A 25,444-nucleotide genomic window follows, 5' to 3' on the forward strand; every position below is an offset into this window, starting at 1 on the left:
CCTAATAATAACAACAATTCAGATCGCAATAGGCGATATGGCAATACCCAACAATGGCGAGGACGTGGAAACTTCCGCGGACAGAACTCGCGGGGTTCGTCGTCTTCAGCAGGGCGAGGCCAGGAAGATAGAGAAAAGCAACGAAGATCACGCTGCTCAATTTGTAATTACCCTTATCACTCGGCAGCCACTTGTTTTCAGAACAAGGAGGCTTTAAACGAACAGTGACTGCCCATAGAAGAGACGTATGCGCAGATTTTGTAGGAAAGCAAATTTCAGTCTCTACTTTACCCTATGAGGAATTAATATATATTAACACAGTGTTAGGGGGACAACGTCAGAGGTTTCTTGTGGATTCCGGGAGCAAGTATCAGTTACTAGTGATCGAGATATTCCTTCAACAGCCAAACGTTTTAAAATTCATACGGCCATAAGGGGAGTAGCAAAAGAACAAATTGAAATTAAGAGATTGTCCTGTTAATATTTACAATAAACGGCCTCAATTTTACCCATCCTTTTCGGATGATTCCAAATTTTGAACATGGGACAATCTTGGGAAATGATTTTTTAAGAGCTCATCAAGCAAATTTGGATTTTGATCAAAATCGACTCACATTGAGGAGATTTATACTCTTCCGCGGAACCAGTTAAGGACGGAACACAGAAAAACCTTTGACGTATCCATAAAAGTTGCTAGTCTGATCAGGGATTTATATGTGCCAGAATTTGTAACTTCCAGACAAATTAGAATTAAACCTAGGTCTCATTTGTGTATTCCTGTCAAATTGACAAATTCTAATAATCACAATTTGACTTTTTTAGAACCAGATTTACAGTTTCAAATGGACACAGGCTTAATGGTGCCTCGAGCCATTGTAAATCCGGAGTCATTTTTAATTTGGATTACTAACCCAAATTCTTACAAAATTAAAATTAGGAAAGGGGCACGCTTAGGTACCGCAGAGGCATGGCATAATCCAGTACCACCTTCGCGTCATATTGCAGATGACGAAGGACCTAACGTGATGGTGACCAAGGAGACTGGCACCATGACAAAACCAGTGCACGACATTACTAAATTTGACATTAATCCAGCATTAGAACCCGATCAGAAATTGCAACTTACACAATTATTAGAGAGGAATGTAGATGTGTTTCCTTGGTCTGAGCAGGACATTGGTTGTGCCACTAATTATACGCATCGTATAAAGTTAAAGGACGATTCTGAATTTCACGTCCCAGCCTACCCCATACCTGTACACCTAAGTTCGGTAAATAATCAGCAAATTGACAACTTGATAGAAGCAGGGGTCATCAGTCCTACACATCACCCTACAATTCCCCAGTTTTTCTTGTTAAGAAGAAATCAGGAGCTTATCGCATGGTGCAGGATTTTCGTTTACTTAATGCCAGGTCTGTTTTCGATGCAGTTTCAATAGGAAACATTTCAGAAATATTGCATAATATGGCCGGTAAGAGCTACTACTGTAGTGCCGACCTAAAACAAGGATTCTTTCAGATTCCAATAGCGGAAGAATCGAAAAAATACACTGCCTTTACTATACCAGCCAGGGGACAATTTTCTATGAATTTTACACCTATAGGACATGTGACATCTCCCGCGGCGATGGCCCGATGTGTCCAGCTTGCTACAGCGGGTATGAATGATAATAATTTTGCCTTTTATATTGATGACATGTTTGTATTTGCTAATACATTTAAGGATATGCTGGTGAATATAGAGAAAATGTTCCAATGTTACGATTTGCCGGATTGAAATTGGCTGCACCTAAATGATCATTTGGATACTACGAGACAATTGCCTTAGGCCACAATGTGGGCAGATATGGGTACCGTATCAGCGAGAGAATACTGTCATCCATTAAGAATTATAAGATTCCTACCACCACAAAAAAGGTTAAAATGTTTTTAGGTCTTTGCAGCAACGTAAGGAAGTACGTCAAACATTTTTCTGACATTGCATCACCATTAGAAGGTTTAAGGCAAGAAATTTACATGGGGTCCTGAACAACAATCAGCATTTGAGAAATTAAAAGAATCACTAAGTACTGCACCTGTTTTGTTACCTTACGATCCAGCGAAGAACACCAAGGTTTTTACCGATGCTTCATCTCATGCGGTCATTGGCGTATTGATGCAGCCCAATGCAGAAGGAGAGTACTTGCCATGTGCGTACTGCAGTAGAACGTTGACGGACACTGAAAAAAGATTGAGAGGCATTGAACAAGAACTAACAGCAATTTTATATGCTCTCAAATCATTTATATAATTTCTTGTGGGGCGCCATTTTGATTTACACACGGACAATAAAGCAATTACGTTAATTAGGACATCCCGTAATTTAAGCTCAAAGCTTCTTCGATGGAGTAACCTTTTGGAGGATTTTTCATTCACTCCTATACATGTCAAAACTACGGAGAACATCGCCGATCCCCTCAGCAGAGAATGTGGAGAAAATATAGAGGATGGCAACACTGAAGAGGACATTCCCGAACCCAGGACACTTACATTATTTGATGCAACCACAGATGTCGCGGAACATCAGAGACACGATTCCTTTTTTGGCCCAATTATTAAAATTTTTTGAGGACCCAGAAAGGGACGATGGAACACTACCTTTATCCATCCAAAGGCAGGTTTATCATCATGTGTTGGAAGATGGTGTATTATATAGACAAGAGAAATTGGGAGCCACTACCAGGAAATTGTTATGCATTCCAATGACGTTACGTGATTCTGTGATTGAGACACTCCACGCTTCACCCATAGGAGGTTCTCATCTTGGATTTACCAAATTTTACAATTTTGCATTATCACGAACTTATTTTCCAAATATGAAATTATTTATTCAAAGGAAAATTAGGGAATGTATTACATGCCAGCAGAATAAACGCCGTCCAGGTCCACCAGTAGAAGAACTTTGTACTTTTCCCGCACAGAAGCCATTCCAGCGGATTTGCCTAGGCTTTTCAGGTACATATCCTCCTTCATCCAATCTTCGTCACCGATACATAACTGCCGCAACAGATTTTAGGACGCGGTATTTAATAGCCAAACAAGTTGCGGATTGTACGGCCAGTACAGCAGCTGAATTTGTGTATGAAGAAATAGTGTTACGCTTTGGGACCCCACCTGAAATTTATACCGATCGCGGATCAGCATTTAAATCTAAGCTTTTTCAGGAACTTGGGAATAAATTGGGAATAACCATCAAGTTTTCGCCAGTAGGTTTACATAATTCGATAGGGCTTTCCGAACGTAACCACGGCGTTTTACGGAGTATAATGAAGTGCTTTGATTGATACGCATTTTGAACACTAACAATTTTTTACTATAGTGCCTGGCATAATTTTCTTTACTCAACTCATTATTGGCATATACTTTTTGTGATACGGGTTTTGGGTTTTAGGAAATAATGTTAGTTCTTATTTTTTATATCAACTCTTTATGTAATAATGCTACAAAAGTCTTACGCTTGTCACCATGCAACCATCGGTGGATGAATGCTTTTAGTGAGGGGAATGGGGAGTGATACAAAGCGAAATCTGGAAGAGCTCCACTTTTCCACCTCTCCAGCTGACCAACGACCCGATCCTTCAACGACAATGCTGCATACCAAAGAGAGTAGGAGTATTCGTCTTGCTGCATACCGCTGAGTATGTAACCCTGGCCTCACATCCCCTGGGGACTTCCCGTGGACGATAGAGGCTTAACCTCTCGTTGAGGGGTCAGAAACACTGGATCGTAAGAAATGTATAAAAACGACTCTGACAATAAAATACGCTCTCAGTATTGAATCAGAATTCGTCGAGTATAGTGTGCGCTTTGGCGGAATAGTTCGACGTGGCCTATAAATTAAAGCGTGAGACGCCTCAGTAAGTTGCACCTCGAATCCAGGACACCACAGCTAGCATAATCACTTCGAGTCACGGTAAGTGTGGAGAGAGCTTCGCTCTGTTATCAACCTTCTTTTTTCTTGTTGACAGAGAAGGATAATAAAGTTATGAAATGAAAATCTCTCTTTACGTAATTTGCTACATCCCTTGTGACTCTAACGATCCCCAGACTATTTTACGAACCACACTTCAATATGTAGAAATGGTTACGGACATCCATGAATGATATCCATGACTGAATCAAATTTGGACATTCTTGATATCCAATGGATGATGCTTGCAGCTTTGTTATGTATAGGATATTAATGCTTATGTATATAAAATTAGTTATGTAAAATTAGTTTTCCTAGAGTGTCACCGTTGCCTCACCTACCTCATATCTTTCACAGTTATCTTCCTTTTCAAAACCTGCCATGAGGACGATTGCTGCAATCAAAGTTCCTTCTCGATCTTCTCCGTCGTAGCAAAAATAGTGTATCATCTTGTCATCCTTCTTGAACTCGGTGTTAACAATTGTAACTTCCACCTGTAATTTACAAGAACAATAACAAGTTTGTTTTATTAGGATAATATACATTGTTAGAGCAAGCCGCCGAGGCCCCGAGCTAAAAAAAACAATTGTGTGCAATTTATTCCAATTAAATTATTGCAATTAAGCAACTAACCTGTTTTTTTTTCAGATTTCGTTTATTGTTTTAGAAGCTACAGCTCTTATTATGAATTCTTCTTGAGTCTCTGCACATACAGTTTTGGTTGGTGTGCAGATGACTAGTCCTAACTCAGGAACTGTGACGAAAGTTCAAATTCAATAACCGACATTTTCGTGGAATGTTTCCGATTCAGGAATACCAGCTTTGGCAGGTAAGTGGGAAAGTGAAAACCGTTTCTTTGAGCAGTTTTAATCGATGGATTGATTGGCTTGCTGTTTTATGCACAGTAAGGCTAATTCGGACTGGACCTGCAGTATAAAGTGAGATCCGAACCACCTTATATCTCCACTTAGAGTCGATCATGGGACCCCTTGATTGCAAGGCGAAAACGCAACTACTGCGAGAGGGGTTCTTATTGTTACTGCAGGTTGGCCTGAAGTACTAAGTACATCCATTATCAGAAGAAATACTGTGAGAGTTTCTTCCTCCTTCTACTACCCTTATATTTTCAGTATAATGCAGCTATTTTACTTGAATGTTAGGTTAGATTAGGTTAGCAGTTACACATGTGTGCCTAATGTCAACCATTTCAAACGCCAATTCACCCTTCCACGAGACATGTGTTGCAAAGACATTTCACTTAAATATTCAACTGCTATACACCAGTTCCTGAAATGGCACTGTTTTCATTGCAATTCCCATAGTTTCTGAGTTTGGAAGCTCTGAATTGTGAATAAATCAATCAGGAGCTCCTATTTGAGCAATCTCTCATTGCAGAAGGAACCATTGCATTTAGATCTCTCCTCTCCAATGTTAGATTGCGTTTGTTTTGTTTGTCTTCGCAGGCTACGAATCATGCCGGTCCCATCCCATAATATGTATTTCTATGATCATTTACACTCATCTATATGGTAATAATTACTGTAGATAGTTTCCTCAATGAAAGCCATAGTACACCTCCCTATGTAAAATTATATTCTCTGGAAATTATATTGTATGAAGTCTCATTTACAGTAGATGAATTGACATTAAAAGATGCCAACAGGGAATTAACATAATAAACTCTTTCAATTCGAAAAATCGAGGTATCGAAAATTGGAATGAACAGAAACATGCATTACTAAAGTAATTTAATGAAACAAAACTACTGTACTACAGTGTAAAACATATTGAATATACAGTGAATTTTACTGTAAATATTGCAGTATTTTTTGGTGGTCTTATAGTGCAAGCTAAAATCAATTCCTCTCACAATTGTAATAAGTTACCAGAAAATGAAAATCTCTTCCAAGTACAGTCAGAGAAAGAATTACCTGGGCCACGGGACCTAGAATTTCGTAACGTATTAAAGCCTGTTGTTTATGCAACCCAAATAACAAAATATTCGCTTACGTTTGCCTGGTGATTCTGAGTTCTCGGGAAGGATTGAACATTGATAGCATGAGTCACATGACTCATGCCCCAGCCACAACAAACAGCTGGGTGCTACGAGGCTTCCAGAAGAAAATTTCAGGAACTGGTTTCTTAACAAGAGCTACTCGTAAGGAAATATTATTTCCAGTATTATTAGAGTCATTGTCAAGAAATAATGGTTCTCATCACAGACCACATGCCACACGCTAGTTGTTTAAGTCCAGTTTATGCACTGGACCTACAGATTACAGTGGGATCCGAACCAAAAGTCCCTCTATCTGGTACTGAATTCGGAAGCCTTTGATTACATGTCGAAGACGTTACCACTACGCCATCGGAGAGGCAATGGAACGCCTTGAGAAAGAGACGAGCGAAAATTGCTACGTGACAAACCATATTTGAACGTAAATTTTAAAAATAAGACAATATTTTGTAGTTACAGTATCGAACCGTGGGAGAGGCATTTATTTTTTTGTACCATCGTCCATTTCACGAGTATATAATTCTTCCTCGCCGACACGATTAAGGCGAGTGGTAGAAGAAAAGCGAAGTAAAATAACTGAAACAGAATTAAAAGGAAAAAGTGAAACAATTTTCATCTATATTATTCTGCAGTCACTTCACTCGTATTCACGAATGCTACCTTTAAAGAGAGCCGTGGTCTCTCCGTTGACTTTTTCGATTCCTTTGGTCTCTTGCTTCCCTCTGTCACGATTGGTCTAAAACTAATTAATGCGACGTTAATGAAACAATCCAAACAACGAAACAATGCACAATCAACTGCCCAAAACAACATTCCAATTCTTTCGAATCGGAAAACAATTGAGATGCTGTAAAATGACGTAAGATGCAGTAATAAAGTGGGAAATTGGTACCGTATAGAATTAAATCGGTGGAGATGTTCGATTTGATTAGATGTTTGAAATTGAGTTTCGCTATTCTTTCCCTTTTGGAAATAGCGACGATGAAGATGAGTGATGATATGATGAAATTGATGAAGGGACACTCACCAAGGACACCCATGCCCAAGTCGAGATTCGAACCAGGGACCCACGCCATCGTAGCGCACTGTGCTAACCACTCCTTCATGGAGTGGACATTATACCATATTTTGTGTGCTAAATTGGGATCAATCAATGGAATGACTAGGTTTTAATTCGACAAACCGAGAGACGGAGACAACTCCGTAATCGAGTTGTTCTGTTTTTATTGGTTTTGTATTGACAATTATTGTCTTTATTCTTCCCCTGTAGGTAAACCATAACGATGATTTATGATGAAATGAAGCAGATATAATGGGCAAGAACAAGAAAGTCATGCCTGTCCGGGACTCCAACCCAGAACCTTATGTAACAAGATTTAAAATTCTGAAGAAGGCGCCCGTGTTTTGCTTGGTTTTCTCTTTCATCTACTTCTCTTATATTATCATACATGTATAATTAAAATGGATCTGATAAAATATGTTGCGATTCATAATTGTGTTGGTTAGGTGCTACAGATGTGAACTCCAACCTGGAATAAATTATTCCCTTTTGTTTCGTATGTGGTTCAACATGAAATTTTCTTACACTGTGACAATTTCTTTCGTACTTGTTTGGTGCACAGATATGCTAATCTGGGCTGGACTTTCTGTTTAAAGTGGGATACGAACAACTAACATAAGTGTATCAAACCAGGGACCCCCTGATTACAAGGCGACGACGTTATCACTACGCCATCGAGGAGGCCCCGTGACTTTATGTTAACCACTCGATCTCTACAATAACTTATTTCAACATTTACATTTTTGTTTTCTTCTTCTTTCCTTTTGTTAACTACTCTTATACGACTCTTTTTGAGTCTTCGAATTTCTTCTTGTTTCAGGAAAAAATAATGCATGCAAGCAGTATAAAAATCCCCCCGTTCAAATAGATGAAAAGCTCACTCTCGAGAACTAATTCACATGTTTATCACTAACGTAACCATTATGAAGCTATTCGAATGTTAACTGATATAACTGCAGATGAAACAATACTTACAGCCACTAACGAAATATATATTCTTGTGTAGCCTCACAGACAACAAGTATCTGGTGAGTCATTCACTCTTGCTAACTACGGGCGAAGGTCACTGCACTAGAAGGTGGTGGCAAGCAAGCAGGCGTCTGCTCTACCAAAGACGAGGTAACGTGTTCCTGTTATCAATGGCGTACGAAATAAAGAGGAACACAGCTTTCAGACGTATGTTTTGGTCCCGTCATTGCATGTAGAACACTTTATCGTCATGGCCTTGAAGTTCCCTCAGGGCACTCCTACGTAAAGGCTTCTCGGCAAGAAGCATATCTTCACCATTGAGGGGAGGAAAAGTGGGTGCGTATAGAGGTCCTTCAACTTTCGTATTCTTGTTCATTTCAGAACGCTTGCTGTATCGTCGAATTAATCCAATCTATCCGTTTTAGGTTTTAGGTTCTGCTTCTATTCGGTTATTTCACATTGTCGTCCTGCTTATGTTATTCGCGACGAAGGTTCTGGATTCGATAATTGAGCAATAACGGGATTGGGTTGGTTGCTTGATTTGGTGTCTTAAGTCCACTTTATGTCCTGTTAGGCTAATCGTGACTGGACCTACAGTTTAAAGTGGGATCCGAACCACTATGTTCCTCCACCGGGTATCGATCCCAGGATCCCTTAATTAAAAGGCAACGACGATCCCACTGCGCCCTTGGGGATTGTGTTCGAAACGAATGAATCAATTTTTGGTGATATGATATGCAACCATTGTAAGACTATTGAAAGAGAAGTTATGGGAACCTGCCAGTTTTTCTGCTGCAGACAGGAAACCATAAACGTGGAAGACAAGCTCGAATACTGGCTAAATAATCCATTGCAACAATCCAAGTGGTCTGCCCCACGTTGGGCGCCACTTGCAACAATCTAGGCCGTCAGCCCGTTGCCAAGGCACAAGACACACCGGCTCGGTCCCCTCGAAAGACAAAGACCGGGCGTCGTTGCCTACCAATTATCTTTCTTTTATAATATATGCCACGACTACGCTGAGTTCCTGCGGGGCATGAGAGCCCGCATCCCAAAGTTCGGGTAAGGGTCTGCTTTTAAATAATAAAATTAAAATTAAATTTATGCTTACTTATCTAACAACTCCAAAATAAGGTAACCATTCTCATGCTTAAACTTCAATCGTGATCGCACCCGCATCCCACTGACCAGTGAGGATACGCATGCGAGTCGCGAGCGAAATCAGCATAATCGAAACTAACGTCTGATGGATTGATAAAGCCTCCGCCTCACTGACCAGTAACGGCGGGACACCTCATCAAACCAAAAGGATGCCAGTTAATTTGTACTTATGAACCAAATTTACTATAAGGAAATTCCTATTAACGTCTACAAGTTTATTTACAAATCCAAACATAGTTAAGTTAAAAGAAAAATATACAAACTTCTGATCAAAAGAAAACTACAATGCCAAAATAAAATTTAGATCAATAACGACTCCGTAACATAGACTGAAACTTGCTTTAGAGTAAACATAAAACCCAGACAGCACTCTCTTATATATTATGTCCACATCCCATCATAGAACTAACACAGCTGTAACTTGGTTTCAATTAAAGGTGACTAATTATTCAGTAATGGTCGACAAAATTTCTATTTGCCAAAACCAAAGAAAAATTTACAAAAATATCTATCCGTAAATTTCTATTCGTGCTTCTGTCATATTTTCACATCTGCATTATGTTCTCTAGAACTCATGAGGTAAACTACCATCTTCAGGGTCAACCTCCAAAAACATTCATAACAAAATATAAGGGGAGCCTTTCTCTACCCAATATCAATGCCATATCTCGGCCACAAATTACAAATGTCCGCGTGGAATTCCTTAACATAATAGGGGACTCTATGCCTACCCTTTTTTGGCTACTCACATTGCAAAAGCAAAACAATAGATTTTTACATTAAATGAATTTCTATAAAAACATATACTCGACCGGTCACCTATTATAGCTGTTTCAAAATACATCTGATATAAACCTAAATAAGAGAAACCAATAAACTTTCCTTAACGCTCCGGATACTCAGACTTTAAAACGGACATGAAAACTATATAAGCTGTGAGATTTAAAAGACACCCTCTGACCAGAGGTATGCTCTCGGATTAACCAAAAAATGAATCATATTTATTTAATTGAATCTCCTGACCAGGACAATTCAGAATGATTTAGCATAAAAACTAACTTGACGAGAAGGATGTATATCTTTGATGAGCCTAATTTATTTAATTTGAATTTACATCGGAGCCACACTGACCAGTGCCAACTTCGACAGGATTTAAAATTTATGAATAATTTCAAAGTTCAAATTCTTAAGATTAAATATTTATATATGAATTAATTATTTATAAGCCTGCCAAAATCCCCTTTAAGGATAATGCTGACCAGCACTAATCCTAAAAGGTGGCTTACGGAAAACCTCGGACATTGTGGAAGGGAGAGCTGACCAGCCACTCCCCACACAAAGCCCGTATTCTCCCAGCCCTGGACCTCGACAAGCGATTTAATCACCTAAAGATATACTGATGAACTGATCAACTGATTATTTTGCCAGCGAAACGGCTGGTATTTATACTTGCGGGATTACGCAATCCTATTCCCTGAACAAAAGATTTAGACCTATGTAAAGTTATTTTTAGCTTTCAACAATTACCCCGTTGAAAAAGCATATCGAGAAACACAATGCTGCAAAACTTACAAAACAGCGCAGCGCCGAACGAAAAAGAACCCATTGTTGTTAAGAAAGAAAAAGAATGCAAGCTTCAACTTGCTTTGCGTTCTTTTCCGCTCGGCAGAAACTGCGTTACAATTTTTAACAAGGATAAAATATATATTCAAAAAGATTAGACTACAAAATAATTTATACGAGGGCTATCGAAAATTAATTTGAATAATAAAGAAATTTACCAAAATTTATCAATCGTTACACCATAGAGGCGTCGGAACGTTAAACAACTTATTATGATACATATATAGCTTTAAAAAGGTCGAAATAAAAAGATTATGTGCGCCTCCCTGATGGCGTAGTGGTAAGGCATTGTAATCAAGGGGTCTCGGGTACGATACCAGGAGATAGCACATAGTGGTTCGGATCCCACTTTAAACTGTATGCAGTTCAGATTAGTCTACCTGTGCATAAAGTGGACTTACAACAAAATTTAAACTTGCGAAAAAGATTGTGCTAAGGTATTAAAGAAGTGGGTCTAACACAATAATTCATTTTTTTATTGGTTACCAATGACATTGTTAACTAATATTCTTAATTTCAGTTTCAAGATGAAATCGGCTACGAAATAAAAGGAGTGGGTTCATTTTTCTGTTTCTGTGGGATACGGAAAGCCCGAAGTGTTGGATATGGAATACCCGATTTGTGGAACCTGTTTTCATCCATGGCAACGTGAATTGGGAGTGATATGTGTATATATGTGAATGTTCCCCTCACTTATAAACCCAGACGGGGAATTACCAGCCTATTTCCAGCAGGACGGCGTGCCTCTGCACTACGCGTTATGTGCCAGACAGTAGTTTTGGATGAACATCCTTCGGGTCCCGGGATTGGTCAAAGAGGGCCCACTGTGTCCACCCCGTTCTCCGGACCTTACCATTGGGGTCTTCTCAAAGCCATAGTTTATCAAGAGAAAGTCACTGATCTCTTACATCTCCAGTATCGGATCCAACAAACATGTTACTCTGTCGACCCTGCAGTGTTATTGCGTGTCCATGAGGACTGGCTGAAACGTCCTACGTTGTGTGTAGCACAGGACAGGCAACACATAGAGCACATTTTGTAGGATACCAAATGTGAATTTCAACTGTGAAAATATTTTCATCAAATAAAGTTAGGGAGAAAATACCTGGATATTCTTATTTCTGAGAAAACGCACATGTAAAATGGTATGCTACATGACCCCTTCCCATTTAAAAATCTGGATGTAATTCCAAGAAGGCAGCTTTCAAGATGGACGCCATGATACACATTAGCCCCAACTGGTGTGCCCCCAAAACAATTACCCATATCTGAAATTTCTTCGTCCTCCGTCAAGTAGTTTTCAGATTAGAAGAGTGCTGTCGAACTTTTGCTTACCCTGTACGTACATGTAAGCGTGAATTAATATTTTAGAAATGAAATCTTCTATTTTAAAAACAAACTAACAGGGGCAGACAATTAAACGTTGCGGGGGTGTAGAATGTGTTAATTATGGTACTGGTATTTCTAAAATTATTTTTAAATCCCAGATAGTCTCGAGTCATATTTTGTTTGTGTGGGACTCACGACGACTGTAGAATATATTTATTTTGAAAACAAAACAAATCAACATTTATAATCGATTTCCTATTGGACAGATACAAGCAAATGCTTAGAAATTAGCCATTAAACTATTATTTTTCTAATTGTAGGAAGTGACCAAGAAGAACGATAAAAAGACGAGAAAAATGACGTCTTGAATTCAAAAATTGTGTTGTGGAATATAATTTTTGAGCAAATCGTGGTATATGATTGTTAAAATAAAATCAAGGTAATTAACTAACTATAGATGATCAATTCTACAAAAAAATATATTGACAGAAGTCTTAGATTGCCTCAACATCATTTAGTTCATGCTATAGTTTTCGACCTTACATGAACTATGCTATTTTTTCTACATAATTAAACTGTTTACTTACATCAATATTGCCGCTTATGTTTTTGAGAATTTCAACGCCTCCATTTGCATAAATTAGGCATCCTTCAGCAGTGAGTTCAAGAGGCGGTAGTTTAATCTTCCGTTCATCCACTTCACATTCTTCTATCTTAGTAAGGCGATATATCTTCTTCTCGCACTAAAAAGAAAAAAAATTGAAATGTAGATTCTAAAATGTTCCCAATGCCAGTTACCGACTTGGCACGAAAATAAGCAATACTTTATCAAAATTTCAACTGTAAAAAGTTTAAGTGAAGATCGTAATCTCGACTTTGATTTTTACAACATTTCATCATATCGTATGCTGTTTTAAAAGTACCATTACTAGTATTTCTCATTTTTAAATAATGCAACAATGCAACTAGCGTCTGTAAATGAAACTATCGGGGATTCTAATGACAGAACAATGCAATGATGGAAAGATTCTCTTGGGCTATCAAACAGATGAGTTGTGGAAAAGAAAGCTCCAAGACTTATGCCTGATACATACGTAATGTTCTGTCGCCAGTCTTGCATGATAATAGAAGTTTGACAGGTAAGACTGAAGTAAGGCACACGGCTGCACTATTCATGTCAGCCTTCTCTTCAATCACTACATAAACACCATGGATAAAGCATTTTTGATAAGTATGATTTCAGCACGTGCGGTGAGATTAGGCACAATACAATGTGTACACCTACTGTAAATTACTTGCGTTAGAGCTCTCGCCACGAAAACAGTCCATTCAAGGTCACGCCACTCACTTATAGTTTTGCCAATAAGCAACAATTTCAACCGAAGAAATCAACCGCATACGTCCTATAACGCGAGAAGAGTAGACTGATCAGCTTAGAAGAACAGTGGCAACCCTGGAAGACCAGGTTGTGTGGAGGAGGCAAGGGAAAAACTCCGATCTTGACTGGACTGTTTTCGTGGCGAGAGCTATAGAAATCCCAAAAACTAAAAGAGAGAAGACATTACTCATTGCAACATCAACCAGACCTGGCGTAAAATTACGAGTAGTTTGACCTTTTTTTAAGAATAAAAACAAAGCTCCTACCCATTCGTCGAACGGTCGTCAAATGTCATTCAGTTCATGCAAGACTTTAAACTTTCCATCCTAACGTAATGTTTTGTTTGAACAGTCTGGCATGATCATGCAAAACTGACGATAAAACATTAAGTGTGGACCAGGCTTTACTTTGGAACAATGCTCTATTTGAATTTGGTCTTATGATTGTGTACCGTGTCTAACAAGAAAATAAATGCGATTTGAAGGGCAATTAATGAAATCTGAGATACTGAAATCTGAACTCAAATATAAATTCATACCGTCAGAATAAATAAAGTATCAAATCTCATTATTAAGTTTGCCTCATTTCGGATTCTAAAGAAGTGCATAATTTGTGACACGTATGTGGAAAAATATTTTGTAACAGTGATCAAAGTAAGACAATTTCATCTGTTTCGTTTCGCGTCTCTCTAATAGCTGAAACTCACGTAGCGCGTATTACTCGCGAGTCCGGATGAAGTAAAACACGACGACGCTGCCAACATGGTAATCAAGAGATTGAATACACTTCAGTCAAGTGCGAAGGAAACAGACTTCAAAGCAAATACACAATTGGATTAGCAAGACGATAAAATTGAAACCGGAACAAGTAGTAAGTATTGAAGTAGACAATTATAGACGTTGTATTTTTCTGAAATTACTATGGAAAGTAGTGTGTGAACAGTTGTTGCTGCAGTCAAACGGAGAGTATAAATATAGTGACGAAGACGGGGATTGTCCAGTGCTTGTTACGTGGGCGGATGTAAATTACGTGATAGAGTGCACGTTGTACCGAGTGAACTCGCCGATGACGCTACTCGACCGGTGCTGAGTACGTACGGTCAGATAATATCCCTGTACGATGAACGGTATTTCAGCGATCACATTTATCCGGTAAGAACTGTCCGAAAAATTGCAAAAATGAATCTAACTCCTGCGATTCCATCGTACGTGAAAATCAGTGGCGGACGATACTGGGTGACATATAGCGGTCAAGACCGTTCTTGCAGTTACTGTGAGCTTAGTGACCATTGTTACGTTACCTGTCCGTCCCGACGTCATCAAATTGAGAAACCCGCCGATACGTCCTATGCCGGGGCGGCACGTCCTGTCCCGAGGAATGTGCCGGATGCTGAGAAAATGCTAACCCCGACACCCACTATACTACCTGTTCACCTGAAACGCTCCGGAGACCAGGATAATGAGGGCAACGTACAAGCTTCACTACAGGATGTACCTAAAACTACCGTACCAGATTCCACTTTACCACCCAGTGTAGAAACAAGACAACAAAAGACGTTCCTATCCCCGTCAGTGTGGACCAAGTGTATGTCAACCAAGCAGCACACGTAGCAGAGAAGAATGGGGAAGAAACAATGGACGTTACTCTAGAGGTTCATCATAGTCCGATGCAGCAGGCAGATAATGATCATGCAGTTGGAGGTGGAAACTCCAAGACGGCGTCCCTCGCATCAGGAGATCTGCCGAAAACAACGAAGGAACCGAAAAAGAAGAAGAATCGTAGTCTCCCTAAGAGCGATACGGCTTCGACGTGGCGGCAAGATGGTCCTTATCGTTCGGTGTCTCCAGTGTCTCGGCGACTGCGTAAAACGATGAGTGCGACAAGAGAACATGAGAAATCTGACGGCGGCTCTGATTGGTTGCTTGAAGTAAATGAGTGATATATGTCTAACATATCATAGTTATGAAGTGTATTGTCCTCTTCACAATGTTATTATGGTTATATTTGTCGTATGTCTTAGTGAATTTGAAAATGGTAACTTGTTTAACGTCAGTAACTGCACATAACATTCCCACCGGCTACAATATAACAGAATCCCACATGACGAAACCCATATATAATTTTGGAACAATAAACATTAATAAGATGAAATCTATTGTCAAGCATCATGCATTCTTAGATTATATTAAGCAAAGTCACCTGTATGTAATTTCCCTGCAAGAAGTCGGGACCGATTATTTCTGTCTGGGCAGTGAATATAGCGTGTACAACAATTTAACTCCCAATTCTATAATTTTATATTTCCCTTTTTTAAAACTATTTCAGTCTCTTTGACTGTTAAAGAAGTAATATTCCATGTTCCAAATGTCGTTGTCCTTTCCTTGCTTGTTGCCTCCAATGAATCCGTCCATATTCTTTCCCTTGATTTCTCTGATTATATATTTTGTTTTACTCTGGTTGGGCCCTACGCCAGGTTAGCCTAATAAACGGGCTGCCTGCTCCTGGTCTCTAGTCTTGCCAGATTTTCTTTCACAGTTTCTTCCACTAGCCTTTGAAGATCCTTCTTCCATCTGCAAAGGCAGGAGATCCTCACTTTTAAACTCTAGTGAGATTGAGTTGCTTCTTCCGTCATCCGTGCAAAAATAACATTTTTCTGCGCCACTTCTGCCGTTGAAGACTTCACCGTAACCCTGGAAAGGGTCCCTCACAAAATACTACCAACCGGAGCCAGATGACCCAAAGTTTTTTTTAAAGAGGTATTACTTCTCTAGGTTCCTCCGCCTCCTCAGCCGTTGAGATGACCATCCATCTTCTTTCGCCTTTGGAGCAGTTCACGGTTTATTTTCTTCTTAGTCTGGCTCTTCCTCCTAGCCTGCCCGAAATGGGTGACCCTACTGGTAGCTAAGCTACCTCCGATATAGCCTATTGGATCATCAGAGCTCGCAAGCCTCACAACCCACTACAAGTTCTTGCAACAACTAGGTGTATATATACAGTGGAAAAAGAAACAGCTGGAACAAGTAAACTGATACAGATACCTAGGAACAGACGTGATGGCAGATGGAAGAATGGATGAGAAGTTATCAATGGGGTACAAGAGGCAAACCAAGTGTACTATCAACTCAACATCACATTAATTGGTAGAAAGGAAATATGTAAACAAACGATGATGATGATATAAAAGACAATCTACATTCCCACATTGCTTTTTGGAACAGAGAGCTTGACATTATTACCAAAACAGAGTAGCAAATTTCAAGCAGCAGAGAATGAGATACCTACGAAAAGTAGTAGGAAAGACTAAAAAAAATAGGATTAGAAATACCACCAGTATGTGACCAGTTACAGCAAAAACCGATCTTGGAAACAATAGAGAGAAAGGCACTGCAATGGTTTGGACATGTGACAAGAATGGAGGAGGATCGAAGCCTAGACAGGTGATGGAAGCCAGACCAGAAAGCCAGAGGAGAAGTGAACGACCAAGAGTTCAATGGGACGAGTATGTGGAAAAGATAGAAAAGAGGAAATTGAAAACAATACTAGAAGTCTGAAAACTAGCCTTGGACAGAAAAAGTGTACAGGAAGTGGATGATGGAACCCGACGCTTAATGGCAGAGAGGGGATATAAAGTTAAAAAAAAGTAAAGTGCTCCCCTGTGCATAGCACCACGCCATGAAGGCGTATAGGGGGTGTGGGGGTAACGCCCCACACTTTCTTGATCCCGGTCGTGAGTGGGGGTGATGTGATGAGCATCACGCCCCTGACCGTCTTTACCCCCCAGGGTTTCCTCCAGGTACCCATGTTATTCGACGCTGGGTGGGCGCCGGGGCCGCTTCCATCGTTAGAAAAGTTCCCGGATTTGAACCGGCCGGGGATCGAACCCGGTACCTTTATCATGGTAGTCAGACGCGTTACCGGAGCCACCGCGGCCACGTTATAAAAGGAAGAAAAATAAACGTTCGTACAAATATGATTTCAAATTTTGAAAGTAACAAATACTTGCAGGCCATCTTAATTTCATTTTTCACATTTCTCGAATTTTTCAATAATTTTCAAGAAATTTACAAAACGTTTTACAGGGTCTTGCATATTGTTTGTTTTATCTGTGATTTGGATTTATATGCTTTTTGGAAATTTTTGTGTAATACTTAGCCATTACGTTAAAGTGAATTTCAACAATTATATTGTTCCTTTTATCAGACTTGAACAGAGAGCACTGTAATAGCAGAAAATGCAATTGTAAACACAATTTTTCAAAATAATTTAAAACTTTTCTTAAGTTAACATCAAAACCGATCGAGGGAAGATAATTTGATATTTCGAGGGTTCAACGAGATGCAAGGTGAAACGTGGGAATGCTCGGAACGTCTAGTTCGGGATGCTTTGTGGGACCTATTAAAAATAGACACCAAGCTGTTGATTCTTACTAGGGCTCGTTTTTTTTTTTTTTTTTTTTTTTTTTTTTTTAAGGAACGGGAATTAATGTCCATGAGGATTTTTCAATGGGTGTGCACGAAACCTGGAGGGAATTGGCTAACTATTTGCAACAGGAGAGAGAACAAAAATTTATGCAGTCATGAGGTTCAATATGTTGGTGATAGAAGGCAGATCGTACACTTTAAGTATTATTTGAGTAAAAATGGACTTCCGTGGGTAGCGAGTGATTTAATAAGTGAAAGTGTTGCCAATTCTCAAACTTCAAATGATTTAGTTAATGACAAGTGTGTCGTATCTCCTAGTGCCGGTCGAGAAGCGGAACATCTCCGAAGAATAGGAAATCATACAATGAAGCAACAAGGAAACTAGACGCACCACAATCAGCGATGCAGAACGGCGCCCGCACGTATGCAGCAGGAACCGAGGACAGAAGAATGTTCCATTCTCCCACTCCCTCAACGAGCCACAATAACTTACCACCGATGCGCACTAGAATATTTCCCTCTGCGTACCAGGCTAGAGGTCTTCAAACCCGGTGACAAAAGAGATCACACCAAAAATAACGGCCAATTAAGTACACAGAAATCCAAATGTATTTCAGCAGATCTTGACACTTTGTTGTTTCAATTATGGTACCAAAATGTTAGGGGTCTCCGAACCAAAACAAGATAATTTTACATGAATGTCATTTGTAATAACTTTGGTGCAATAATAATAATAACTGAAAGTTGGTTAACGAATACCCACGAGAATAATGAACTTTTCGATGAAAGATATGTTCTATATAGGAGGGACCCAAGCAAAAAAGTGACTGGTAAAACAATGGGTGGTGGTGTAATCATTACAGTGAAATCAATCGTCAAGAATATATTATAGATTCATCGAGTTTACATCCGAATATAGTCTGCATTGTTTTAGAATATTGTTGAACGGAATAGGATATGTATATATTTGCGTTGTGTACATAGCAACTGGTAGTAACAAAGACAAATACACTTTATTCTTTAGGTTCATAGAAAAGCACTGTCAACCTGGTGACGCTAAACTCCTGATAGGTGGGGACTTTAATCTGAGGCATATAACTGGTAGCAATTACAATCTAACTAGTTCACAGCAAAAACGTAATTCGATTTAAACAACTTTATTAATGTATATCAACTAAAAAGCTTGACCGACATTAAAAATAGCAATGCGAAAACACTCGATTTGATTTTGACAAATGGGCAGGAAATAACAGTAGCACGAAATACACAGTCACTAGTTCCTGAAGGCACACACCATCCCTCGCTGCTAGTAGAAATTAATCATGTAAAAAATAAAACGCGATAAAACTTGTCATAAGCTACACTACAACTTCAGTAAAGCCGACTTTCCATCCATCTATCACAAGCTGCTTAACACGAACTGGGATATATTGCAAACAAAGCATGACGTTGATCAAGCTACAGACGTTTTTTATGAAATTATATATGAAATATTTGATGAATGTGTCCCATTAAAGAAAAGTGGCAAAAGACAGTACCCGTGTTGGTTTACGAGCAGCATTATTAAAAATATAAGTAGTAAACACTACCACCACAGGAAGTGGAAAAAACAGGCGGGAGACTTTCGATACCACTACAATAAATTTAGCGAATTTCGAACAATAGTTAGGAAGGAAATTGAAGACTAAAATTGGTAAACGCTGTAAGTGCCACATTAATTCAAACACCGTTTTTCACGTTAAAGTGAATTGTGCCATGCTTAATAATGTGGTAAACGTGAAATGTGACAGGTAGCCCTCTAAGAAGTTCAATGGGCGTGTAAAGATGTTACTAGTGTGCAAGTTCTTACGGGCTGATGTGCAGAACGATGAGATTTCCCAACACTTTCACTTTTGGCACTTACAACGTTTACATCTTTTAGTCCTCAATTATTGAAGCATACAACAGTTATGTTGCCAATTCAGAAATACATATTGCAAAAGATAGCACCCAGGTTTGGTCGTTTCTTACAAATAAACGCAGGAAAAGCAACAAAGATCCTGTACAGTTCAACCATAAAGTGTCGTCAGACCGACGTTCAGTAGTTGAAGCTTTTGCACAGCATTTTCAGTCGGGGTATAAAAAAGATCCCCCCAGATATGACATACATGAAAGTATTGCTTAACCATAAACAATATGAAAATTTAGATAATCTTAATATTGCAGAGATATGAATTCAAGATATAGAAAAATAAATTAAAAATTTAAAACCTAGGAAATCAGCCGGACCGGACAAGATATCGCCCTATGTAGTCAAAGATTGCAGTGATATACTGAAATACCTATTATATCTCCTCTTCAATTTCATTATTGCCAAACACAAATTTCCTGAAAATGGAAAGCCACGGCAATATGTACACATCCGAAAAGCAATAACACTAATGATGTACAAAACTACCGACCAATAAGTATACTATCAGCCCCAGTAAAAATATTCGAAAAAATCATGCACTGCTACATATTTACCCACGTTAGACCTGTAATATCATCGTTTCAGCATGGCTTTGTACCACGTAGATCAGTGTTGACCAATCTCTCCGATATTACAAATTTTATAAGTTCAGCCTTGAACGAAGGAGGTCAAGTTGACGCAAAATATGCAGACTTTTGCAAAGCGTTCGACTTGGTTAACCACGATATCGTATTAAGTAAATTTGCATAATTCAATATTTCTGAACCATTGTACAAATTGTTCGCATCCTATATGCAGAACAGTAAGCAGTACTTGGCGTATAAAGGCTACAGATCTTCAGATATAAGAGTCACCTCTGGAGTACCTCAGGGGTCTAACCTTGGGCCACTTCTTTTCACATTGCTTATTAACGACTTCCCTGATTCATTTGAAAATTCACACAAATTGCTGTTTGCAGATGACCTGAAATTTTACAGGACAGTGTTCAACTTCAAAATGATATTACAAAGTTACAAACTTAGACAATAAACAATGATTTAACACTAAATATCAATAAATGCCATTTTGTAATAAGCGTGCTTCAAAATGGTTTGAACGATAAGAAATGGCTCCTGGAGCGATAAAACTTTATCAACAATTAAAGTTCTATGTTAATACTTTCAACCATTTCCTCGAGGTTTGTTTGCAATGGTCGTAGTAGTTCCACATTTCTCCACTAGGTGGCAGGGTGATAAGTTCCAAGATGGCTGCCTGTGGTGCAGAGAAAGCTTTTTGCTTCCTACAGTTTCACGTTTGTTGGTCTGTTGTTAGTGTTCAGCGTGAGTTTCGTACGAAATTTTCAAAAGAACCACCATCCAACAACTCCATACGTAAATGGTATGATAAATTCAAGACAACGGAATGCATTTGCAAAGGAAAATCGTCCGGTAGACCGTCCACGTCTGTGGCAGATGTCGAGAGAGTTCGAGCTAGTTTTCAACGCAGCCCCAAAAAGTCTACAAAGAAAGTGAGTCAAGAGCAAACAATGTCTCAAGCAACTGTTTGGCCCGTAGTGTGTAGGCGTTTAAAGATGTATCTCTATCGAGTGCAGTTGTTACAACATTTAACACCTAATGATCACACGTCTCGCAAAAATTTTTGTGAGTCATTTCTAGAGTTATGCAGTGGTGGTGATGATTTTATTGACAAATTTTGTTTCAGTGATGAGGCTACGTTCCATGTGACAGGAAGAGTGAACAAGCAAAATGTTCGCATGTGGGGGACTGAGAATCCTCGTCAAATCGTTGAAGTTGGGCGTCATTCACCGAAGACTAATGTGTTTTGCGCCATTTCATCTACCAAAGTGTACAGTCCGTACTTCTTTCACGAACAAACTGTGACTGGACAAATATTCCTACACATGCTTACTACAAATTACCTTAATAACAGACTGCCAGACCGCTGGATTGGGCGTTCTACTCAAAGTGACCAACAGTTACTATGTTGGCCACGACGATACCTGGATTTAACCCCCTCTGATTTTTTTTTCTGTGGGGACATCTAAAAGACATTGTGTACAAACGTCCTCTACCCACAGATGTCAATGAACTGAAAAAGCACATTACTGCTGCAGTGCAAATTGTTGATGAGACATGTTGAAACAGGTCTGGACGGAATTGGGTTACCGAATTGATGTATGCAGGGTAAAAAAGGGGGCTCACATAGAACATTTGTAAGGTACTGTGTTCAAAATTTTATCAAAACAACTTGGACATTTTTAGGAATTACATGTAAAATTTAAAGCAATTCGGACGAAAAATAAAAATAAATAAATATAAGGACTTAAAATCGTTGACATCATTTCGAAGCAGCCCGTATATACTCAATAAGGAAAACCCAGTTGAATTTCAATATCAAATATACAACCATACTGTTTTATATTCAAGGATTTGGAGTTCATTTTTTATTCAAATCTTACTTTTAATAAACACGTAGAACAAATAATTTGTGAAGCGTTCAAGATCCGTGGGTTTATTCTTAGAATGGGGAAGGATTTCAATAGTATAGATAAACTAAAAGTTTTGTATTATTCATATGTAAGACCAAAACTCGTATATGCATCTGTTATATGGAATACGGACACTGCAAAGTACAGTGAAGCAATTGAAAGAGTCCAATTAAGATTTCTTAAATTTTATAAAATACAAATTTCAGAAAGTTTACCCCACATTTGATCACTACGACAACCTAATATATGAATGTCGGTTTACAAAGCTGTGTCACAGAGGAACGTTACATGAAATAGTATTCTTGTGGAAGTTGCTAAATCACGAAATAGATGCTGAACATCTACTCTGTCAGAATAATTTTCGAATCCCGTCGGCAAAAACTGGACTCAAGAATGAAGTTTTTCTGACAAGGAAGGTTAGATCGAAAATTGAAAAGAAATCTCCATTGTGGAGAATGTGCACTAGTTACAATAAAATGTTAACCAAGTATAAGACCATAGACATCTTTTCCATGAACATAAGAACTCAGTAAAGCCAGTATTAACACAACAGCAATGTCTTGAGCTTAAAAACATAATTTCCTAATAAAATGGTGTGATAAAATACACGTGTGTGGGTGTATACGTATGTATATGTATATATATATATATATATATATATATATATATATATATATATATAAAAAAATTAATAATTTAAAATATATTTTTATTTTACTTTTTTCTATTTCTATATTATATATGTAACTGTATTCACTATATATCCATTATATGGGCTCTGTAATTTGGTATGTACCTGTTGAGTTCAATAAATAAATAAATCAACTTCTGTTTGTTCTGATTTTGTTCCAAATTACACAAAAATATTTCTGATTCACAATCTGTTACTAGATTTAGAAAGTGAATGTTAGCTCCATAAGAGCAGAACACTTACATCGCAAGCAAAAACATCTGCATTAGCAAATCTTTGGAAAGATAAGCATACCAAAGCAATAAACACAAGCTTCCCTGTAAGCATTTTCAGCTGGTGCGATGAAGATAGATAGGTCTTGTTCACTGCTCGGATGAGGTCCAGTGTGAAGCTGCGAATACCTGATGTTTGGAGACTATGGCTCCTTCAATGAATGATATTTCGGCCTTCACTTATTTGTATGGCAGGAAGCAGATTTTTCTATATATGTATTGTTACGAATGCGCAATTTTTTGGCCAATAGTGGAACAAATACAGAAACACAATTCTCGTTTCCGTCAGTAGGTTTTATAAACACGCTTCCAAAAGTTAAACACGCCATGGTAAAATCAGCAAATATGGAGAAGTAAAGCTTTCATTAACGCAAAAATGCACATGAAGGTAGCAAATGTGTTTGTGCATTAAAGAAAACAAGAATTGTGTACGAAGGTTTAAAAATATATATTTACTTTTCGTAAGTTATACGATGACGTCACATATGGGTCATTAACATGATGATGATTAAAAGCAAACAAACAAAACTTACAGTAATATGGTATGTGACCAAAACAAATCTTACATTAATATGGTATGTGACCAAAACAAATCTTACATTAATATGGTATGTGACCACCCCGGACTTTCACACAAACTTTACAACGATTTTCCATGCTTTCAATGAGGTGATCAACCATCGTAGATGCGAGCAATGGCCATTCCTCCATTAGGACAGTTTCCAACTCTCTGTGACTGGCTGGCGGAGGTAAACGTGCTGAGACAGCACGCCCGAGGGTATCCTAAAGACTTTCAATGGGATTAAGGTCAGGGGAATACGCCGGCCACTCCATACGAGAAATACCCTCACTTTTCAGGTACTCGTCAACGATGTTGGCTCGATGGGGACGGGCATTGTCGTCCATAAGGGGGAAATCAAGAACAACTGCTGCAGCGTAGAGTCTCACAATGGGGTCTGGGACTTCATCCCGATACCACACAGCTATCACAGAACCGCCTTTAAAGATGTGCTGCTCGGTGCGATATCCGAATGAAATTCCAGCCCATACCATGACGCTGCCACCTCTGAATGCGTGATGTTCGATGATGTTCTTGGCCTGATTGCGTGTGCTTCGTTCTCTCCAGACCCTTAGACGCTTATCATATGATTCCAGGGCAAATCTGGACTCGTCCGTGAACAGGACGTTGCGCCATTCTGAGACAGTCCAATTGATATGTTAACGACACCACTTTCATCTTGCCCCTCTGGCTTGGACGGTTAGTGCAACACAAACACGTGGTACTCGGGGGTACAATCCCTTCATGTGGAGCCTTCGGCGCATAGTAGTGGCAGATATTGTCTTACCAAGTGCCGCTGCAACCATGAATGTAACATTTATGGAAGTCGCTCGTCGATTCCGTTTGGCTACTATAGCAATATATCGATCATCAGAGGAAGCGGTAAACCTTGGACGACCGGGCACAGGTATCCGGACAACTGTGTGACTTGTTTGGAATTGTTTCCATAATCGAGAAATTAACGAATGATCAACGCCAAAGAAAATAGCGACATCTTTGTTTGACTGTCCTGCTTCAATGCGTCCGACAGAACGCCAGCTCTCACTATCTGTCATTCGTCTTCTTTCAGCCATAGAAACACGAATATTATCAAAAATAATCCTACAAAAGTACAAAAGTTATAGACACAGCATTTAAATGCACCCCAAACCCTTCAGAATGCTGACGTCTTCAACGAAAGTGCGATGATTCTTTAATGAACGAAATCTTCGCTTTTATTCTATTTCCAGAGCTCAGATTACGCACCTAGGTACAGATGATTCACTCTCTACTTACAAAAACGAGGCTACACATAGAAAGTGTAGATCCGCGGCGATTTTCAGTCACTCAATTTAAAATACGCTTACGAAATTTTACATTGCAAGCTTAACTTTTGGAAGGCAGTGTATTACGGCGAAAAATAAAATTGTTATGCAACAGGATGTTCGTAAGTGTATTATTTGATTTTTCAGCACTAATATATTTTATATCTATCATGTTTACTACTGACGTAAATGTGACGTCCAAATATTTCTTCCGTGCATCAACCACTGTTGGTGCGTTTTTCAGCTTGGTATAATTTTACGATCTCTCCACAAGT

The 25,444-nt window shown here is 38.9% G+C and overlaps 1 protein-coding gene across 1 annotated transcript in view; it reads right to left on the reverse strand.

The window, feature by feature from the left end:
• LOC146000084 (uncharacterized) overlaps positions 1 to 23,446 on the reverse strand; it is a 40,034-nt gene extending 16,588 nt beyond the window's left edge. The window contains exons 1-3 of the mRNA XM_083137416.1: positions 23,278 to 23,446; positions 12,693 to 12,848; positions 4,291 to 4,443 (exon numbers count right to left, since the gene is read on the reverse strand). Of these exons, the coding sequence (XP_082993542.1) occupies positions 4,291 to 4,443; positions 12,693 to 12,848; positions 23,278 to 23,361 (393 nt within the window). The 5' untranslated portion in view covers positions 23,362 to 23,446. The remainder of the gene's footprint in view (positions 1 to 4,290; positions 4,444 to 12,692; positions 12,849 to 23,277) is intronic.
• Positions 23,447 to 25,444: the final 1,998 nt, after the last annotated feature.

This window comes from Lepisma saccharinum, chromosome 16 (genome assembly GCF_977018435.1).
Source record: "Lepisma saccharinum chromosome 16, izLepSacc3.1, whole genome shotgun sequence".
In the NCBI taxonomy this organism is placed as follows: domain Eukaryota; kingdom Metazoa; phylum Arthropoda; class Insecta; order Zygentoma; family Lepismatidae; genus Lepisma; species Lepisma saccharinum.